General features: G+C 38.8%; 1 protein-coding gene across 7 annotated transcripts in view; it reads left to right on the top strand.

The window, feature by feature from the left end:
- LOC135468200 (pharyngeal muscle protein 2-like) overlaps positions 1 to 17,371 on the top strand; it is a 68,605-nt gene extending 51,234 nt beyond the window's left edge. For 4 of the 7 annotated variants that reach the window (XM_064746321.1, XM_064746320.1, XM_064746322.1 and 1 more), the window contains 6 exons: positions 6,245 to 6,317; positions 7,219 to 7,303; positions 8,112 to 9,668; positions 11,236 to 11,295; positions 13,123 to 13,271; positions 15,212 to 17,371. In XM_064746321.1, coding sequence (XP_064602391.1) covers positions 6,245 to 6,317; positions 7,219 to 7,303; positions 8,112 to 9,668; positions 11,236 to 11,295; positions 13,123 to 13,271; positions 15,212 to 15,392 — 2,105 coding nt within the window. In that variant the 3' untranslated portion in view covers positions 15,393 to 17,371. The remainder of the gene's footprint in view (positions 1 to 6,244; positions 6,318 to 7,218; positions 7,304 to 8,111; positions 9,669 to 11,235; positions 11,296 to 13,122; positions 13,272 to 15,211) is intronic. The other 3 variants (XM_064746317.1, XM_064746318.1, XM_064746319.1) reach the window with 3 other exon arrangements.
- Positions 17,372 to 19,792: the final 2,421 nt, after the last annotated feature.

The raw sequence follows: 19,792 nt of genomic DNA, 5'->3' as shown, positions 1-19,792 counted from the left end.
AAGACATGACCAAGTTAGACTGCAGAGACATGGCCAGTTTAGAGGACATGGACAAGTTAGTTACAGTGACTGTCAAGTTTGGAATACTAAGACATGACCAAGTTAGACTGCAGAGACATGGCCAAGTTAGACTGCAGAAACATGGCCAAGTTAGTTACAGTGACTGTCAAGTTTAGAATACCAAGACATGACCAAGTTAGACTGCAGAGACATGGCCAGTTTAGGGTACATAGATATGGACAAGTTAGTTACAGTGACTGTCAAGTTTGGAATACTAAGACATGACCAAGTTAGGCTGCAGAGACATGGCCAAGTTAGACTGCAGAAACATGGCCAAGTTATTTACAGTGACTGTCAAGTTTAGAATACCAAGACATGACCAAGTTAGACTGCAGAGACATGGCCAATTTAGAGTACATTGACATGACCAAGTTATTTACAGTGACTGTCAAGTTCGGAATACTAAGACATGATCAAATTAGACTGCAGAGACATGGCCAATTTAGAGTACATAAACATGGACAAAGTTAGTTACTGTGACTGTCAAGTTTAGAATACCAAGACATGACCAAGTTAGACTGCAGAGACATGGCCAAGTTAGACTGCAGAAACATGGCCAAGTTAGTTACAGTGACTGTCAAGTTTAGAATACCAAGACATGACCAAGTTAGACTGCAGAGAAATGGCCAAGTTAGACTGCAGAAACATGGCCAAGTTAGTTACAGTGACTGTCAAGTTTAGAACACCAAGACATGACCAAGTTAGACTGCAGAGACATGTCCAGTTTAGAGGACATGGACAAGTTAGTTACAGTGACTGTCAAGTTTAGAATACCAAGACATGACCAAGTTAGACTGCAGAGAAATGGCCAAGTTAGACTGCAAAAACATGGCCAAGTTAGTTACAGTGACTGTCAAGTTTAGAATACCAAGACATGACCAAGTTAGACTGCAGAGACATGGCCAATTTAGAGTACATTGACATGACCAAGTTATTTACAGTGACTGTCAAGTTTGGAATACTAAGACATGATCAAGTTAGACTGCAGAGACATGGCCAATTTAGAGTACATAAACATGGACAAAGTTAGTTACTGTGACTGTCAAGTTTAGAATACCAAGACATGACCAAGTTAGACTGCAGAGACATGGCCAAGTTAGACTGCAGAAACATGGCCAAGTTAGTTACAGTGACTGTCAAGTTTAGAATACCAAGACATGACCAAGTTAGACTGCAGAGACATGGCCAATTTAGAGTACATAGACATGGACAAGTTAGTTACATTGACTGTCAAGTTTGGAATACTAAGACATGACCAAGTTAGGCTGCAGAGACATGGCCAAGTTAGACTGCAGAAGCATGGCCAAGTTAGTTACAGTGACTGTCAAGTTTAGAATACTAAGACATGACCAAGTAAGACTGCAGAGACATGGCCAGTTTAGGGTACATAGACATGGACAAGTTAGTTACAGTGACTGTCAAGTTTAGAATACTAAGACATGACCAAGTTAGACTGCAGAGACATGGCCAGTTTAGAGTACATTGACATGACCAAGTTAGTTACTGTGACTGTCAGGTTTAGAATACTAAGACATGATCAAGTAAGTCTGCAGAGACATGGCCAGTTTAGAGTACATTGACATGACCAAGTTATTTACAGTGACTGTCAAGTTTGGAATACTGAGACGTGATCAAGTAAGCCTGCAGAGACATGGCCAGTTTAGAGTACATTGACATAGACCAAGTTAAACTTCAGATGTATGGTCAAGTTAGACTTTATTAACATAACTAAGTTATACTAAGATATTACAAGTTTAGACTACAGATCTGGCCAAGTAAGGCAGCATGGCCATGACCAACTTTGAACTACCAAGACATGGCCATGACCAACTTTGAACTACCAAGACATGGCCAGGTTAAACTACACGATGTAGAAGGATTTGCATAATGAGTAGACTTTGGTGAAGATGGAGATATTGATAAGTAAATCCTGTGGGTAACTATGTGAGAGGTGGAGTGATATCTTCACAATCGGGATGAAGTCTGAATAAGACGAGGGAGAGGTAATTGTTTTCTGGCCTGCCATTGATTGTAACAAGCAGCTTTTCACATCAGTGACCGCCTGTTCAGGTGAGAGAGCTTGTCGTGCTGGTAAATCAGGTCATTATGGATGTTGATAGGAGGCTATTCATGTACCTATCTGCAGGACCTCTTACATTTACCCTCACCACAAACTGCCTGACTTAGGTAACCACATTGTCTCCTGTCTTTGACACCTCACTCAGTGCAGGTGGCACTTAAATAGATTCTATTTTTGGCTAACAGTGTGGATCGTGTTGCATACCAGACAAGAACAATGTGCATTCACTTGCTGTTAAGGTGACATTTTTGTCTTCTAGCCAGCCTTGTCTTTTGTATGCAGAACAGCTCTGCAACTATCTTTGTTTAAATAAAAGCTGAGTGGTTTTCCCATTTAGCTATTAAAGCTGATCTTGAATCTATCAGTGGTAACATGTACATGGTAGGCTACCTATTCAGGTGTGGGGACTTTGATGTGAGAATCATGTCACCTGTAGCAGAGAGAGATCATAGACTTTATAGGTAGTTACAGTTTCTTAATAGGTACATGTAATTATCATGCCACTCATTCTGATTAGATGTTGGCTTCTTTCCTGGTAAACTGTAATTTACCTCCTGACACACCCTATTCATCTAATATGTACACATAAGAGTGAACAGAGGAACTTTGAAGTTTGCTTTGCTGTGTGCAAATATAAAGTGTGGTTATACACGTGTACATGTACATGACCCCCTATACAGACCTGTAACAACAAGGCTTCACATTCACTTTGTACCAATATCCAGTTGGTGAATGAACATGAAGTTCAAAGACCAATATCTGGTCTTTTCAGCATTAAAACTACATCATTATTTCTCATATTTCAATGGATATAGTAAATGACCTAAAATTTCAGTAGGTATAGTAAATCACCTAATATTTCAGTAGGTATAGTAAATCACCTAATATTTCAGTAGGTATAGTAAATCACCTAAAATTTCAGTAGGTATAGTAAATCACCTAATATTTCAGTGGGTATAGTAAATCACCTAAAATTTCAATAGGTATAGTAAATCACCTAAAATTTCAGTAGGTATAGTAAATCACCTAATATTTCAGTAGGTATAGTAAATCACCTAAAATTTCAGTGGGTATAGTAAATCACCTAAAATTTCAGTAGGTATAGTAAATCACCTAAAATTTCAGTGGGTATAGTATATCACCTAGTATTTTGCCCATGATTAAGTTGTATATTTTGCCCTGATTCTGATTTTGCCTGGGTTGTAGGACAAAAAGTCCTCTTCATAACTAAAGCTTGTTTTCCTCATACATTGGAAAACTGATATTTGTGAAAGAAGAAAAAGACATTACTGTTGTTCTTGATATAAATTGAAGCATACTTTTTAAAATAGCATACTCTTTGATAATTAGTAACATTGATATATGAGTGACAGTTCTAACTCAGTTGACTGCTCAGTTTCCACTTTTCGTAAAGTATACACTGTTATAGCTGCTAATCCCTCTTACCCCATTATCTGGTAAGAGCATTAAGAGAAAAATCAAAGAGGACTGCCTTGCATTAATGTTGCTATAAAGTTGTGCATTTGTGTGCTAATGCTTTTAATACATGTGCTTCAATTTATATCAAGAACAACAGTTATGTCTCTTTCTTCTTTCACAAGTATCAGTTTGTTCAAATGTATGAGGAAAACAAGCTGTTTTGACGTACTGTAGAGATATCCTACTTAAAAAAAGGTTTCAGCAACAAAGGTAGTATTTTGCCATTTGTTTGATTCCAGAAATGAAATTTGGGATGATCATTTACAATATTTAAGAAGGTAATATGTACACATATCAGCAGTCTAGGTGCTAAGAAAATGGACATTGCCTTGGGTGAATAACTACCATTTGGCAGGTAACCATAGCTGAAAAAGTGTATGATACAATGTACGTCTTTCTCTGGTTATAACACACTTACATGACCCAACATGCCTTTCATTATAACTCAGTCACAAATGTGTCCCTCAGATGTCTCACAAAACAACAGACAGAGGTCTGTACATTTTTTTAAAAGTTTCAGTCAAGAAAAAACTTTATATTTTGTAAATTCTTTGCACTTAGCTTAGCTTATCATGTAATTATGCTGATATGGTTCATATTTTTTATCATGCAGCATCACACTGTCTGTTCCTAAATTGCAAAGGTCACATGCTATCAGAGGCTAATAAACTGTGTACAGCATGCCTCATTATATTAACTTATTAAAGCAGATTTGTCCCCTAGCAACAGTGTTGTAAGGAGTGAGATTTTTATAAAGGTGCAGCTAAACACACAACTTCTTAAGTCAAGGATGTATGATGTTCATTGAGTGCAACACTTTACACAACTGAGCCAGAACAGAGCATATTACATGAATAAGATTGTAATGTACAGTATATGATACTTTTGTATGCATACACTGACAAATCACAGTGATATGACCATTATTTGGGGGATTGTAGTTGTCTATAGACAGCACATGCTTTGAGTGTATGCCATTATAAAGTGCATACGTATTGTTCGGCTGCCTGTCCCGTGATGCCCATGCTAATGTTTAATCTCTGATAACTGTGTGTACATGTAAAGTAATTTAGGGTAAATACACACACACACATTACATTTCTCATTTTAACAAGAGGTTTGTCATTATGTGAGTGTCTAGTCCCGGTGATCCAGAGACAGACATTTTTGTAGGCAGTGATCCGTGTAAGCATAAATAGGTGTGACCTTACATGGTGGGTTTGTTGATTATGAATACATGATGGTATAGCTGAATAGGCAGTCCTGGGCCCCAGGCCAGGTTGTGATGGGAACTTCTAAACCTAGACCTACATGTAACTGTTAGCTCACTCAGCGGGGAGTGTTTGTCACATTGAGTGGTGTTACATTATCTCCGCTGTATATAACCATATCAGGTAAGGCTTTCACAGCAGTGACAGTTTAGGTGCACTGACTGAAGTCGAAATTTCTACTGGAATTTTAAGGTAAATTCTTTTACCTTTTCTTCCCATTTCGGCTTGACTTCACAAACACCTAATAGACTTGCACTTGTAACTATTCACAAATTAGGCGTATCTGATTGCAAAGCAAAACATCTTCTATGTCAGTGCAATGTGTGAATTCATAGCCATTATGTGCTTTAATTACATGTATATGCATACAGTGTTGAAAGTGCATAGTATCAAGGATAGGTGATCATGTGTGTCATGTGATATTCAGGGTAAACATGGTGAGACTGAGGTGTCACAGTGGGTTTTCCAAATATTTTCCATATTTTCAGGCAGAAATGTATAACAAAGCTACAAATCATAATACCTGGTGTTCAAGGAATGGTCAATCAGATCTTTGCAGTTTCTGTGTAGTGGGAACCTGGCAGTGTCTATGGAGCTGGAACCTGGCAGTGTCTGTGTAGCTGGAACCTGGCAGTGTCTGTGTAGCTGGAACCTGGCAGTGTCTGTGTAGCTGGAACCTGGCAGTGTCTGTGTAACTGGAACCTGGCAGTGTCTTTATTGTTTGAACTTGACAATGTTCATTTTGGTTATAAGCTAAAGCTACATAACATGTATGGATTCTTGCTCAGCTGGGTTTTTATCTCTCAGATTTGGTCATATTTGGCCAAAGTGGCAAACTTGTCTGAACAAGAACAAAACCATGTTCATAACTTGAACTGGCATTTGTATGTACAGAGAGCTGTTGAATGTGTCATGATGCCATGTAACATATCAGATAGTCTATGCTGTGGCATGGACAGTGTAGATATGTACAGATATCGTTACCTTGTTTGAATGATCTGAGTGTAAAATTATTGTGAGTTACACATGAAAAACAACTCTGCATGGAAAAATACATCTGTGTATATCAGCAAACGCTTGTAAAGTGTGACAAGACAAACATGTTGCACCCTGTCACTCATTGTGTACATGCCTGATAAAGGCTATAGTGTGATGGCTTGCAGTTGTCTGTGTATTTGCCTCCCCTTCCAGTGGATTATCTCCCCTGAATATCTTCATACACTTGACACAGACTGCTGTGTTAGCGTAGTATTGATCTTGACAGATTAACAAATTGCAAGCTGTGTAAAGTGAATACTGTTTGACATAGGTCTTGTGTTGTTTTTTGGTGTACAATTTTCTTGTTAACTTACAGATGAACAGCAGGAAACCTCAAGAAGTGTAAAGGAGGAGGTTACACCTGGACAGCTGAGATCGCCATTTTTTGGGTGAGTTATGGCCCCAATCCATGAAGTGAAATTTCTGCTTAGGGTCATGACCCTCTCCCTAACTGACAGCCTAAGCTTTCTTCACAACCACACATTTTCTGACTGGTTGTTTACGACTTGTCACATGAAAGTAGGGCATTCCCTATTCTACACAATTGAAGCATGTGGCTAAAATTTCCACTAAGGTGCACTGTAGGCTTTCCTCAGACAGACCACATTGTTGACAAATTCTCATTCACAGTGCATATTGGAACATCAGAGCTTGCCAGATAATGCTTGATAAGCCGAGCCCAGATCTCATGACATTGCGATTTGGTTGTATTTTTGAATCTGGTACTACAAATGGCATTGTGTCAATCCGGCCTGAGTCACATTACCTTTTGTATACAAGTTCTGTATGGTTGAATAGTTACAACTAATAGCTCATTTTGTTTATAAAAGGACATAAGTTAATGCTAGGATAAACACTGTGAACCAGTTGTATAATAACTTCATGTATTTCAAATACACACAGTTTTTTTAAATGCATGTGTACATGGGAAGGTCTGACAGCAACATGTGGATGGTTGTGGGTTTCCGTCAGGCTCTGCCCAATTTCCTCTCACCATAATGCTGGCCGCTGTTGCATAAGTGAAATATTCATGAGCACGGCAATCACCAATCAAATAAATAAACAAATCAAATGCAAGCTGTACATGCATGCATGATTTAGAGATTATTAGGCAGTCATTTTTGGGGTGAATCTGAGAGCTATGATTCTTGTGCTGCATGATGTTAAACACATTATTATTTATTTATATGTATGTAGTACATTATTTAAAACAATGTATTTGAGTTTTGGTATTTAAACTTTGTTGAGTTTAATGTGTATGGTAAATTGTTAACTTTTTCAATTTGACAGAGATGCACCTTTACAACAGAATGGTGTGGATGATGAAGTAGAAAGGGATCCCAACATTTTGCGAGAAACAAGAAACAAAGAAACAGTAAGACCATCCTGTGTTGGCTTTGCTTATCAGTTTAATGTAAAAGAAGCCTCCAATTCTCCAGGATCATATGGGAAGCACTGTGAATAGTTTGATGAAATACACTGCCAGGTTCATCACACTAAAAGAAAAATCACATTTGTCTTATTGTGGTACCACTGTGTAATCTACAGTGTACCTTTATCTCACTGACATGCAATACATGCCCATGCTGGCTTTTAAAATAGAACAAATTATGTAGATAAAGCCTGGTAAAGTATGATGTAACAAAGGAAGCATGGCTAACATGATTATGTCATGCTACACGTGTCCCTATTCAATGTTAGTCATGTACTTCATGTCAGATGACATGAAAATGACTTCACTTGAACACAGGAATAATAATCTACCCCCCATCCATTCACTATACAATAGGTTCCTGTTTGTTCATAGATAGAAGGCATGTAGGCAGATAACTGTTCCAGGCATGCAACACAAGCCCACAAGCTTGACCAGCAGCTGTCACACATCTAGTATTACATTGTATATTGTCTCCCATATTTACCAGTTTTAGTCAGATACCAGTCCACTCTCATAATATGCATGTAGCCACAGATGTGGTTGATTCAAGTTATATAATTGTGGAGCATGTAGGATTGTTGTGAGTGTTCCATGGTCAATAACATACTTGTGTTATTCTGTACTTGTTTAGTCTATGTATTCATGTTTTTATCAGTCATTTAGTAGTATGGAAGTACATGTATTTCTGATAAATGTGGATTTTTTTTTCATAACTTAATTGCTGGGTTTCATTTTTTTTTTTATTCAGATTCAGTTTTCAGAGTTGTCAAACTTTAAGAACAAATTTGAGACAGGAGTTGAGTCCCAGAAGGTGTCCACAGTGAGCCCAGATGAACTTGACCAGGTGAGACAGTCTGCTGCTGCAGGATCTCTGAGGAACAAGTTTGAAAGTGTAGCCAAGGGCGACCAGAACTCCCAGAAAGAGAGGAAGCCAATGAGGGAGATAACTCCGCCTTCAGAGGGCACCCGTGTGGTGTACGAAACTGAGGTGACGAGGAATCCAGACGTGGTGCGTGCTGATGATGTTGTTGATGAAGGCATTTACATGCCCAAGCCTGGAGCATCCAAGGAAATATGGGAGAAATTCCAAACAGGCAAAATAAAAGACAATGCTCCTAGACAGAGGACCTCTGTCATTGACGAGATTCAATCCGTAGAAGGGGGCGTGTTTGAGAATGAACCACAGATTAATCCAGATGTGGTCCGCTCTGGTGAAGGAGATGCTTTTGCTGATCTTCCATCAACAGGCTCTACCCGAGATGTTCTGTCAAAGTTTAAGCAAATGGAGTCTGGTGCCGGGTATGTGCCCACCCCTAAAGGCGTGAGAGAGATAACCCCTCCCCCGTCAGGCAAGGTAGAATATGTAAGTGAACCCACCAGGCGCGTGGAGAAGTATGTGGGGAAAGCAGAATCAGGCGTGTTTGAGAGTCAGCCTGATATTCGCCCAGATGTTGTGAGATCCGGTCAGCAACTTGAAGAAGACAATCAGTTGCCACAGCAAGGATTTACAAAAAGTGCAGCCGCTTTATTCCGCCAGAAGGAAGCAGAGGCAGGCCGTGTAAAGACAGCTTCTACAGGAGGATTACGACAGATAACTCCTCCACGTGATGCCTCCGTTGTGTACGAGAGTCAGCCTGAAAGACTGCCCGATGTTGTCAGAGCAGAAGATCGGATGGACGATGATGGACTACCACATCAAGGGGCAGCAAGAAACATGCTGGCCAAATTTAAGCAGATGGAATCTTCTGGCCATCAATCCTCTGGGGCTCCCAGGCAGATGAAGGCCTTCACTCCTCCCAGGGATGGTGGGGTGTTTGAGAACAACCCTGAAAAGTTTGTCCCGGATTATGACAGGAAAGCGGAAGGTGGAGTGTTTGAGAACCAGCCCCAGCACAGAGATGATGTGGTTCGTGCTGCAGACCACTTTGAGGAGGAGCTACCTGAACGTGGAATGGCCAGAAATATGGTGGCTCGATTCCGCCAGCTAAGCGAGAGTACCAAGTCTCAGTCTCCTGTCTCCCCAAAGTCTCCTCACGATCGCTCTTTTAAGGAATTCACCCCTCCGCGTGAAGAACCTCGCAGCCCTAAGGGTGTCCTGCCAACAGATATGCCTGAACAGTACCAGCAGTCCAGCGGTGGGGTCTCGGAGAACATCCCACAGCACCGGGCAGATGTGGTAAGGGAAGCAGACACAGACTACGAAGCCGGTATGCCAGCACCAAGCACCACCAAACATTTGTTAGCCAGGTTCCAGACTATTCAACATGAAGCCAAAGCAAAAGAGCAGCCAAAGCCACTTAGGAAGGTAAGAAATCCAAGTTTCAGGTGAAGCATGCAAATTTTCCCATTTTATCCTTTACGGAATAGATTGTTTAAGGAGTGTTGTTGTTCATGTCCTAAATTTAGGATGTTGGAGATGTTCTGTAATAGCCTCTGTGTTTTGAGGGAGTTTCAGAGCCTGGTTATTGGCATGGTGTTTATAACTGTAGCAGTTTAGGGAGGCGAGTTCTTCAGCACAAGTATTTCAGTCTATTTTCTCGTCTATTCAGCAGTGGTGTTGCTTGGTTTGTCATAGTGGATATTTGGAATGACTTTCCGAAATTAACACTTGTTAATTTTATCGTGTAGATGTTTTCTTGGATTCTGAAATTTTTACTTTCAGAGGTCCAAGTGACCTTTTAGAATCACTTTGTTACTCAAGACAGCTCAGTGTGTTTGGTGATTTAAGGTGTATAGTTAATAGTAGAAGGGATACAATGCTCTGGAGTGTGCCTGGATGTGATACTAAATACATGTACTGTCAGTTGTTGTAGCCACTGTTGATACATGTACATGCAGCTGCTTGGTGAAGCACCCTGATGAGGGATAGGCTATTTCTGCTTTGTGAAATATCAAGAATAATGGTTTCTTACGACTAATACCAAGATTATGAAAACCTCCAAAATGTAAGAAGACATTTCTAAAGGCAGAGGTAGTCTGTCCACCATAATATGGTATAAATGTGCATTTATATATATATTTTTTCTTCATTTGCGCTCTTCTGTGTTATATACAGGCATATCATCTTTTTCTGACCATATCCCATTTCTCTTATCACCTTATTGGAGGTGTAATGACATCTTTTTGTATAATGTATAAATTTCATGTGTCTTTTCCTGCCTCTCTGTATCATTTCCACACTATAACCACTCCAAATCAGGGTTGTGCAATGCTGCAGTTTTACCAAACTTATATCACAGTTAATGGACTAAGTATAAATGGGCGTCATTTAGTAGGATTCCTTACTGTATTATGAAAGCACCACCATGTAGTTGGTCTGTAAAATATTACTCTAATTCTTCAGCATTTTCAACTACCTCAGCAACCGCTAATTTGAAACATTCTGAACATATGGAGTGTAAAGAAATAATTTGGACAGTTATGTGAAGTTTGCATCTTCAGTAACAAAGACAAGTCATTTTTGGCCTCATTTTCATAATAAATATATGCATAAATTCCACTGAAAGAAGGGGTTGAAAAGGTCATATATTTACAGTAAATCTTCAGATAATTTTTGAACTTTTGTATTTTCTGTTCACGAACCAGAAAGATTTAGGAACCTCAAGATTAGTATAACACCTCACTGGTAACTAGGGCTTAAGAGTGGAAATGTTGCTAGAGGCTATCACATATCCTCTTACATCATGGTTTGTTCATTGCCACTGGGAAACCATGTGGTCAAAGACCTACCCACATTTCTGGTCCACAACTCCTGATCTTAGTTTTCTAGCAAGGTGGCCTTCTGATGGGAATCCAGGTGTCAGTAAAAGTTACATGTCTCTCTGTTACATTTACCTTGCTCTCATGTCACCTTTCTGATCCCATGATTTTAGGAAGCACCCCAACTTTATAGTGCGACTGCACCCAGCCCGAAAATGCCGGCCTCTGCTAAGGTTGGTTAATCATCTGGTTGCACATTTTTTGTTGGGAAACACTTTCACCTCCTGACCGTGCAAAATTGACAGCTTTACCTGGTTTTGTGTTGTTTTTATTTTGTTTCACTTCAGAGTGCATGTGTTTCTTCCATGGGCCATGGTGGGGTTAATACTTGTATGTGTAAAACTGTGATGTTTCTCTGGCTTATACACAGCTATCCCTGTCAAAACAGACAATGATTTTGTAGCTTTGCTGTTACTCGGCCAGGCCCCATTCACTCAAAGACTTACACACAGTGCCCCTCGTCACCTCACACTGACCAGTTGTGATCCTGCAATTACAACTGCCAGAGAGTGAGAGCGTTTCAGATAATCTGAATAATGACTCATAGTCATCAAACAGTAACACAATATACATACACGTAGATGCATGTGTCAGAATATTCATGTTCTGAGCATCAAATTCCTTTCATGGGGCAACTTTAATTTTGCTCGCTTTTTTAGCTTTGTGTGCAATTTTATCAAGATATTTCAAACCCTTACCTTTTGGTGTTACAGGTACACACATTTATACTTTCAAGTAATTACTGCATGTGAGAAAATCCAAACATAGAAGAAATTAGAAATATGTACATATGTCTTTTATTGCATGCTGAAGAGTATATTTAAATGGGACAAAACTTGATATATCAAGTTGTTCAGCTAGGAGTCAAATTTGAGTTGAGGATCTGAGGGAGAATATTTTCAGATAACATTTACACATCTAATCTGGAGTTTTAAACCTGTGAATCTAATCTAAGAGTTTAAACCTGTGAGACTTTTTTCTCGCAGCATACAAGTATCATTCCACCAAGTAACCCCTTAGCATCCACCTCACCACTCATCTCTCTTTGTCTTGATCATACTCATTCCCAGAGTGGAAGAAATCCGCGCCGTCACTTCTCACTCCCAGGAGAGTGAACCACGTACTCATTTCCCGGATATAACTGTTACACTTATTTCACCCCTCTTAATCTGATCTCTCACAGAAGCCAAACCTCTACTGCTGAGCTCACTCACAATCTGCACCGTGACCAAGATTCACAAAAATTTTATGTTTGTCGCATAATTAACTCACCATTGTTACACACAAGTTGATTTGTGTAATCAGCCATGGCTGTATTGGCTAGTGATGTACATTTAAGTTGTTGTTATTTTGTTGTGTGTTTGTTTTTTCCTCAGTAAATTTATCAATTCTCCTTATACACCTGAGATGAATTGTTTTTCCCCTGTTGTCAGAAGTGATTTACTAATAATGTTGATAATCCACACATTTACCATGTGTCCAGTTGCTTTATAGTCGCTCCTCAGCTGTGTCCGATTTTGAGCATTTTGGTTCGTGGAAGGCAGCTCTGTCATATGCCATATGTTCGGTTAATGGGCTGAATGTGTTAATTTGCATGTGATCTAACCTTTCTTTGCATATATTATATGAATTTATATACATATTTTGCCTGTGATTTTTTTTAAGTTTGTATTTAAGCATGTAGCCTTTGGTTTATTTGTATCCCAGATTTATCATTCTCAGCTACCTTATAACACTATTATATGTTTACCTGAAAAGCATTGCATCCTACTCTGAAATCTTAAATAATAAGAGCATTTTCAGCATAAAATATTTGCATCTTGAGCTTTCAAGACCTTGTTGATAGACTAACCAGTTTGTACCTAAGTTCCTGTGTTGTTAGATGTGCCGGACACCCCTCATTTGGGGGCATGATGCCAACATGAATGTGTGTTTGTGTTTTTGGAATGTTTCATGTGTAACTTTTCTCTCTGTTTTGCTACTAATTTGCCACCCACCAGGAGGGCGGTCCCGCACGTTTTAGAGCAGTCCAGGCAGAGAAGTGTGCAGCTTGTCAGAAAACCGTGTATGCAATGGAGAAAATGGAGTTCAACAAAAATGTCTACCACAAGACGTGTTTTAAGTGCTCACATTGCAAAAACAGACTAACGTAAGCTTGACTTTTTCTGCTATATTTGATGTTTGTCTTGAAGTTTTACAGCTTTAGTCGTTTTGGGTTTTCTTGCTTGTGTCTAAATTTATCGCTTTGACAGTTAAAATTTATTTCAAGTCACGTATACCCTAAAAAGCATTCAAGCATTTTTACCTGTAGTTTGCATTTGGTTCTAGAAAAAATTCATTTAGCATTAGTTTTATGGGCATTATTTATTGAGAGCATAATGTCCTGGCTCTGAAATATTAGTTACTGGTTGAGTGTTTGACAGTTAATAGAATAGTGCCCTGAGTTATTCAGTTTACTTGTATTTACCTGACTTCGTCTGTTATTATGGTAAATGTAAGGATTATCATTGGTTTATGTCTTTGGATGGACAGTCATTTGCACATACCATATACATGTATGAGTTTTTATCCTTCCCTGGGGATGCTGCCGCTTTGTCATTAAGCTAATTAGTCAGGTTATGGAGAAAAGCTAAAAGATATTTCTTGGTTTGAAAATGAAAAGTATTAAAAAATACCATTTTGGAGATGTGTGAGTGATACTGATATTGAGTTGTATTTTGAGGACATGAATGTCAGAACTGATATTGAGTTGTGTGGTGAGGACATGAATGTCAGAACTGACACTGAGTTGTGTGGTGAGGACACGAATGTCAGAACTGATATTGAGTTGTGTGGTGAGGACATGAATGTCAGAACTGATATTGAGTTGTGTGGTGAGGACATGAATATAAGAGCTGATATTGAGTTGTATGGTGAGGACATGAATATCAGAGCTGATATTGAGTTGCATGGTGAGGACATGAATGTCAGAACTGATATTGAGTTGTATGGTGAGGACATGAATGTCAAAACTGATATTGAGTTGTATGGTGAGGACATGAATATCAGAGCTGATATTGAGTTGTGTGGTGAGGACATGAATGTCAGAAATGATATTGAGTTGTATGGTGCTGACATGAATGTCAGAACTAATATTGAGTTGTATTGTGATATTGAGTTGTATGGTGAGTACATGAATGTTAGAACTGATGTATGTACACATATGTAGATGTAAATTTACAACCTCACTCACAAGTGAGGATAACGTATTTAGTTTTCACCCTGAACATTTATACTCACCAGTTTTTTCATCAATGTACAACTCATCCAAATATTCATTCACTCAAAGAGACAAATATGTACACCACTCGAGCTAACACTGGCGTAGCTAACACTGGCATTAGTTCAGCCCAGACACATATTAGCCAGATATTCAATTAGCCCACAAAAATCACATGAAAGCGTTCAAATAACAGGACACCAGTCAGCCTAACTTTTGATCAAGCTCAGACAGACATAGACATTTGATCAAACCCACACACATGTAGACATTTGATCAACCCACACACATTTAGACATTCAACCCACACACATGTAGACATTTGATTAACCCACACCCTAAAGCTGGCCGCCATCGTATAAGTGAAGTATTTTTGAGTATGGCGTAAACCACCAATCAAATAAATAAATAAACTGAAATAGACACTGGATCCACACACACCTCAGCCAGACACAAGATCAATCCATTTGTTTAGCCCAGAAAGTAATTCACTTGGACATCGTGAATATGCAAATAAGCTTAGACACAGCTCTCATAGACATTTGTGTGAAATGTATTCACATGACTTTTCAAATGCTGAATGAAGCATATAATAGCTCATGTAAGCAAGCCCATAGGAGTCAGACTGTCATTTCTATCTCGCATATATATAAGATATATGACATATGGTGATGGATGTAAACATATAGTTGTCAAGATTCACATGTATTAGCACCCATATTGTGACTGTGTGACAGGTGATGGTGTGCATCTTGTTGAAGAGGTGGCTGGTTTTACATTTTAACATTGTTGATTCTGTGTTTCTTATGTAATGTTGCTCTGTGTTTTAGCCCCGCAACATTCTCCGTTAACCAAGGCATACTATATTGCTTGAACCACTTCAAGCAGATGTTCAAGACAAAGGGAAACTACGATGAGGGATTTGGAAGGGAACAGTACAAGAAGAAGTGGAAATCTGAGCCGAACATAGCAGGACTAGCTGAAGAAGAGCATTCAAGTCCTCGCTCATAGAAATTCTTGAAGGCTATTTTGTATTTCTTTGAAAAAATAAAATTGTAGTACTCATATTTATAATGCAAAGATATGTGATGCTAAAAATGTCGTTATTGAGTTTCTTTTTGTTATTGATGTTGTAGTGTATGTGTCTGTAAAAATGATCATCTTTTCAGAGGCCATATTTAGAGATTAGCTGCTCTCGCATATGGAATGCAACAGCTGCTTCTCCTATCTTCAGAAGTTTACAGTAATTTTTTTCTTCTTCATATATGAGTATATTTTGAATGGAAAAAGGTACTTCAAATGAATTGTTGCTGTATGATTGAGGCTATGTCTTCGTGAATTACCTATGTATATGGAATGATGCTGTGTTGTTTTGTAGCTCAGCTTATTGTCTTGTTATGTCATTGTTACGTGAGTGTCAAACAGACAGTTTTAGTTCAATACAGTTGACAGTGGTGGACAGAAGCATTAATACCTGAACAATGAGGAAGGGTACAACATAGTCACCTTTGTTACACCTGAAGCCTCCCAAAATGTAATCAGCTTCAACCGTCCTTGAGCTGGAACATTGACACTGCGGGGATATGCTCAAATTAATATGCCCTTTATTGTGTTGTTTTTATGTAAACTTGAGCAATACTGGTGCGATAGATAATATTTTAGAACTGTCTCAGAGACGGGACAACACTGAGGGTATTGTCAACTCTGTGATTACTGGAGAAACTGGCAATATTTAGCATTTCTGGAAATGCTTCGTGTAAATTGATTGTTCTAACAATATGGCAGGGGGAAAACCCTTTGGAAAGTACACACGAGTTCCAGTATTACTTTTATATTCATGTAATTATAATGGACTCCCTATTAAACTGGTTACATATCTACTATCATTGTTCTCAAACAGTATCTCTCTAGTTAACTTCTCACTAGTGCTTTATTAATCTCACCATGTTGTGGTGATAGATGGTAAAACTGGTCAGGTATTTTGTCTTTGTGTATGTATGGTGGTCACAACTATAGCTGGTACTGTGATACCAGGGCACTATATATTGTCACATAGCTGCTGTGAGTGAGTACAGTATTGCGGACTGCACAGGGTCGCTGGCCGTTCCTGTCTTGGCCAGTTTGTAGCATCAGCGGCTGCATGTTACATTATGGGGCAGTACAGACGGGACTCAAGTCCAAGGTTTAAACATTGGGTATACATGAACATGTGTATTTGTTTGCCGTTTATTGACTTTGGTCGGGTTATTTGCTGGAAAAATCAATGAATGCATAATTATCTTGACTTTTCCAAGGGAATCTTAAAGGATAGATTTAAATATGTGAACAAACTATAAACTTTGTGTTTCCTGATCATGATGGAGATCCAGGCTAGCTCATGGCAAATAACTTCTTCAGATATTCTATTCTACAAAAAATGTTACTGTGAACTTGTATCTACCTATTATTTTGATTGAATGTATGCCATATTTAACTAGATTTGTGTCTGATTATACCTGCCTTTATTATTGCTATGTCTGTATGCCAATGATGTACCTGTCCTACAGTTTGAACTACTTTTAAATTATGCTGCTATTCAGTGCGTTTAGAATGTGTTCATGCTTTGGAGAAATAGTGTACAGTTGATTTTATCATTGTCAACATAAATTTTCTGAGATTATATCATGATAGGAAATTCCTCTGAAAGTTATGAATGAGATATTATTACATTACATAGAGACATGCTTCTAGTTCGTACTGCCTCAATAGATCGTGGATTAAACATTGATTCGGGATTATTTAGAAGCAGCACCTGAGAATGATGGCTGCTGTTTGGAATGGTGTAATATTCAAACTGTGCTTCCCATATTTGGCAATTTTGCCCAGATTCAATTTTATAACGATCCCACCACCTCCGTGTTAGCCAGTTTGTTCACTTTCTTATATATTAACATAGTATCAAGCATATTTTGTACTTCCATTCAAGCTATTAAAAATAAACCGATTCAAGCCTACGATCTGGCTTATCTTCAGTGAATGTATACAATAGTATGGTTATCAATATTATTACCAGTGAATAATACCGGTATTGTACATTCGCCATGCCTCTTGGAGAAAATCACCAAGCTGCTAAAAAAATAATAAACTACTACGAAAATTTCCCATCAATGTTGCTGAAAAACTTTTCAACACTATCACTGATCAACAATACAAATCCAGTCTAGTAAATAAAACTTCAAGATCAAGTGTATATAGCTTTGGTCGAAAAAAATGCTAGTGTGTTTCCAGCTACAGTGAGAAGGGCACCAGCGTGTGGAGAGGATAAGGCAGAGGACAGACTACGTTTGAATTTTGTCACACGGGACAGCTGCTGCTTTTTCACCCGTCCTTCGAGGTAAGAGGAACGCACCGTTAGCACTTTAGAAACTTCCACCAAGTACTCTGTCCGCCGGAAAGTAAACCGTGTGGGTATTCGTTTGGCGCGAGGTTCATGGAGTCTGTCACGGCTTTCTCAGTCTGGCTGTCCTAACATAATGAAGTTGGTCTCCTTGGAGCAACACTTTATCCATGACATCGGATGTCCATGAAGAACGGTTCTGTGGTCTGGCTACGGAGAATTGCACATAGAGATGTGGCAGTGGATTGATGTCCCAGAAACATAGATCCTCTAACCCTTGTCAAGCAAAAGTGACCTTTCACTGATTCTACCGGCCCACTTTCCTCTTTCTTGCATCTGAGTTTTGTGGTCAATGTAACCCATTAAAGATTTGCTTTTGGCGCTTGGATGGTCCAGTAGGCCGCCGCGACTCCTCTGGGTTCATCTCTTTTTTCTCTTACTCTTGATCTTCAGATGACGTTTTACCCAGTTATAAAGCCTCAAGGGCATTGGAGATTCCATTCTTCGTAATTCGAATGCTGTCTCTGGGACGTTGGTCACCAAGACAAACTGATCTACATCCTTGCTCTACATGTTTATATACCTGGCGTTTATGGCAGACAAGTGAGATAAACACAACATACTTTGCAGCCTGACCACAAAATCAGTCAGACCAGTCGGAGTAAACACTGCTATCTGACACATGTAAGCCACTCGTCACAAACTGTCGCGTAATCTGACGGGTGGAATGCGATCCCACAACAGGCGGTCTTTTTCTTACAACGTATATTCATTGTCTTTTCTGACAAAACACAGCGTTAATCTCTAAATACTTATTAGAAAAATAAAAGCCAATCACCATTTGGAAGAATAACACCGTCACGCCTCTTTCTTACTAATGGCCATGGGCCACCAATACGATTCGTTATCATCACTGAAATCGTAATTGAAACTACAGCATCTGCAAAGGTTCATTTCACTACTTATTTTCCTTCTCTGCAAACATTCGACACAAAGCTGTTTCAATGCTGCCAAGACTAAAACTGCACAATTATGCAGATCACCACTACAAATTTCTAGCGACAAAGTCTTCATAAAGGCACGAAAATGGATTTGAATAAAAGCTTCGACTTACAGCTTCTTGAGCATTACAACACAAAGTTATTATCGTCATACCACGACTATCTTACATTTCAACGCGAATGTTGTAATTCTTCTCAATATTTTCCCTCGTGGAAAGGAATAAACGTTCCACATTTTTTTTGAATATTCACTGTTTATATCATATTGAAAATATCTTGGTCTTCTCGCTTCACTGCGTATAACTTATAAAACAGAAATGAAGATTACTCACGACAATTGTAATTAATAAATTCCTGCCTTATAAACTTATTGTGTTTGATCTTTGAAGAAGGGTTTACGATTTGTGATCAACCATCTGTAGAAAATCAACAAACTGTCCTTGCTTCTATTCATCTGTACAATATTGTCTACATTTAAACGAAGCAGATAAAATAATAAAACAACGGTCAATGGCAAAAACTGTGATTGTGGTATTGTGAGCTAAAAACGTTGCTGCCTTTGATCTGAGAGAGCGTCTTCACAGGTTACATTTAATATGGGCCTCCTGGAGTAAATCCCAAGCTATCTACGCAACGGTCAAGCCGTTGGAAGCCGAAGATAAAGTTTCCACACTGCACAGATAACCATGTAAATAATAAGAAAACTTCTCTTTAATGTTGCAGAAACCATTGAGCACACCTTTTGAACACTACCACTAGGTACAATAACATTTTTGAATAATATACTGGCTGATTAAAGACGCTAGTTGGCAATTTCCGCTATGATGAGCACTGTTGTAAACAAGTTTTGAATTCAACTCAAAGCAGCATATCAAATTTCAATTTTTTCTTTATTTCTTACATCTTTTGCAGAGCACAATGATTTTTGGACAAACAATTGAAGATGATGTTGGAAATAAACCATACAGACAAGCACTATTTACGCCAGATTTTACAGAACTTTACACTCTCGCGAGGTGAACATCAAATGAGCG

The sequence above is a fragment of the Liolophura sinensis genome, chromosome 6, assembly GCF_032854445.1.
Source record: "Liolophura sinensis isolate JHLJ2023 chromosome 6, CUHK_Ljap_v2, whole genome shotgun sequence".
Taxonomy (NCBI): domain Eukaryota; kingdom Metazoa; phylum Mollusca; class Polyplacophora; order Chitonida; family Chitonidae; genus Liolophura; species Liolophura sinensis.
Note: the sequence above shows the minus strand (reverse complement) of the source record. Positions and strands in the feature narration are given on the sequence as shown.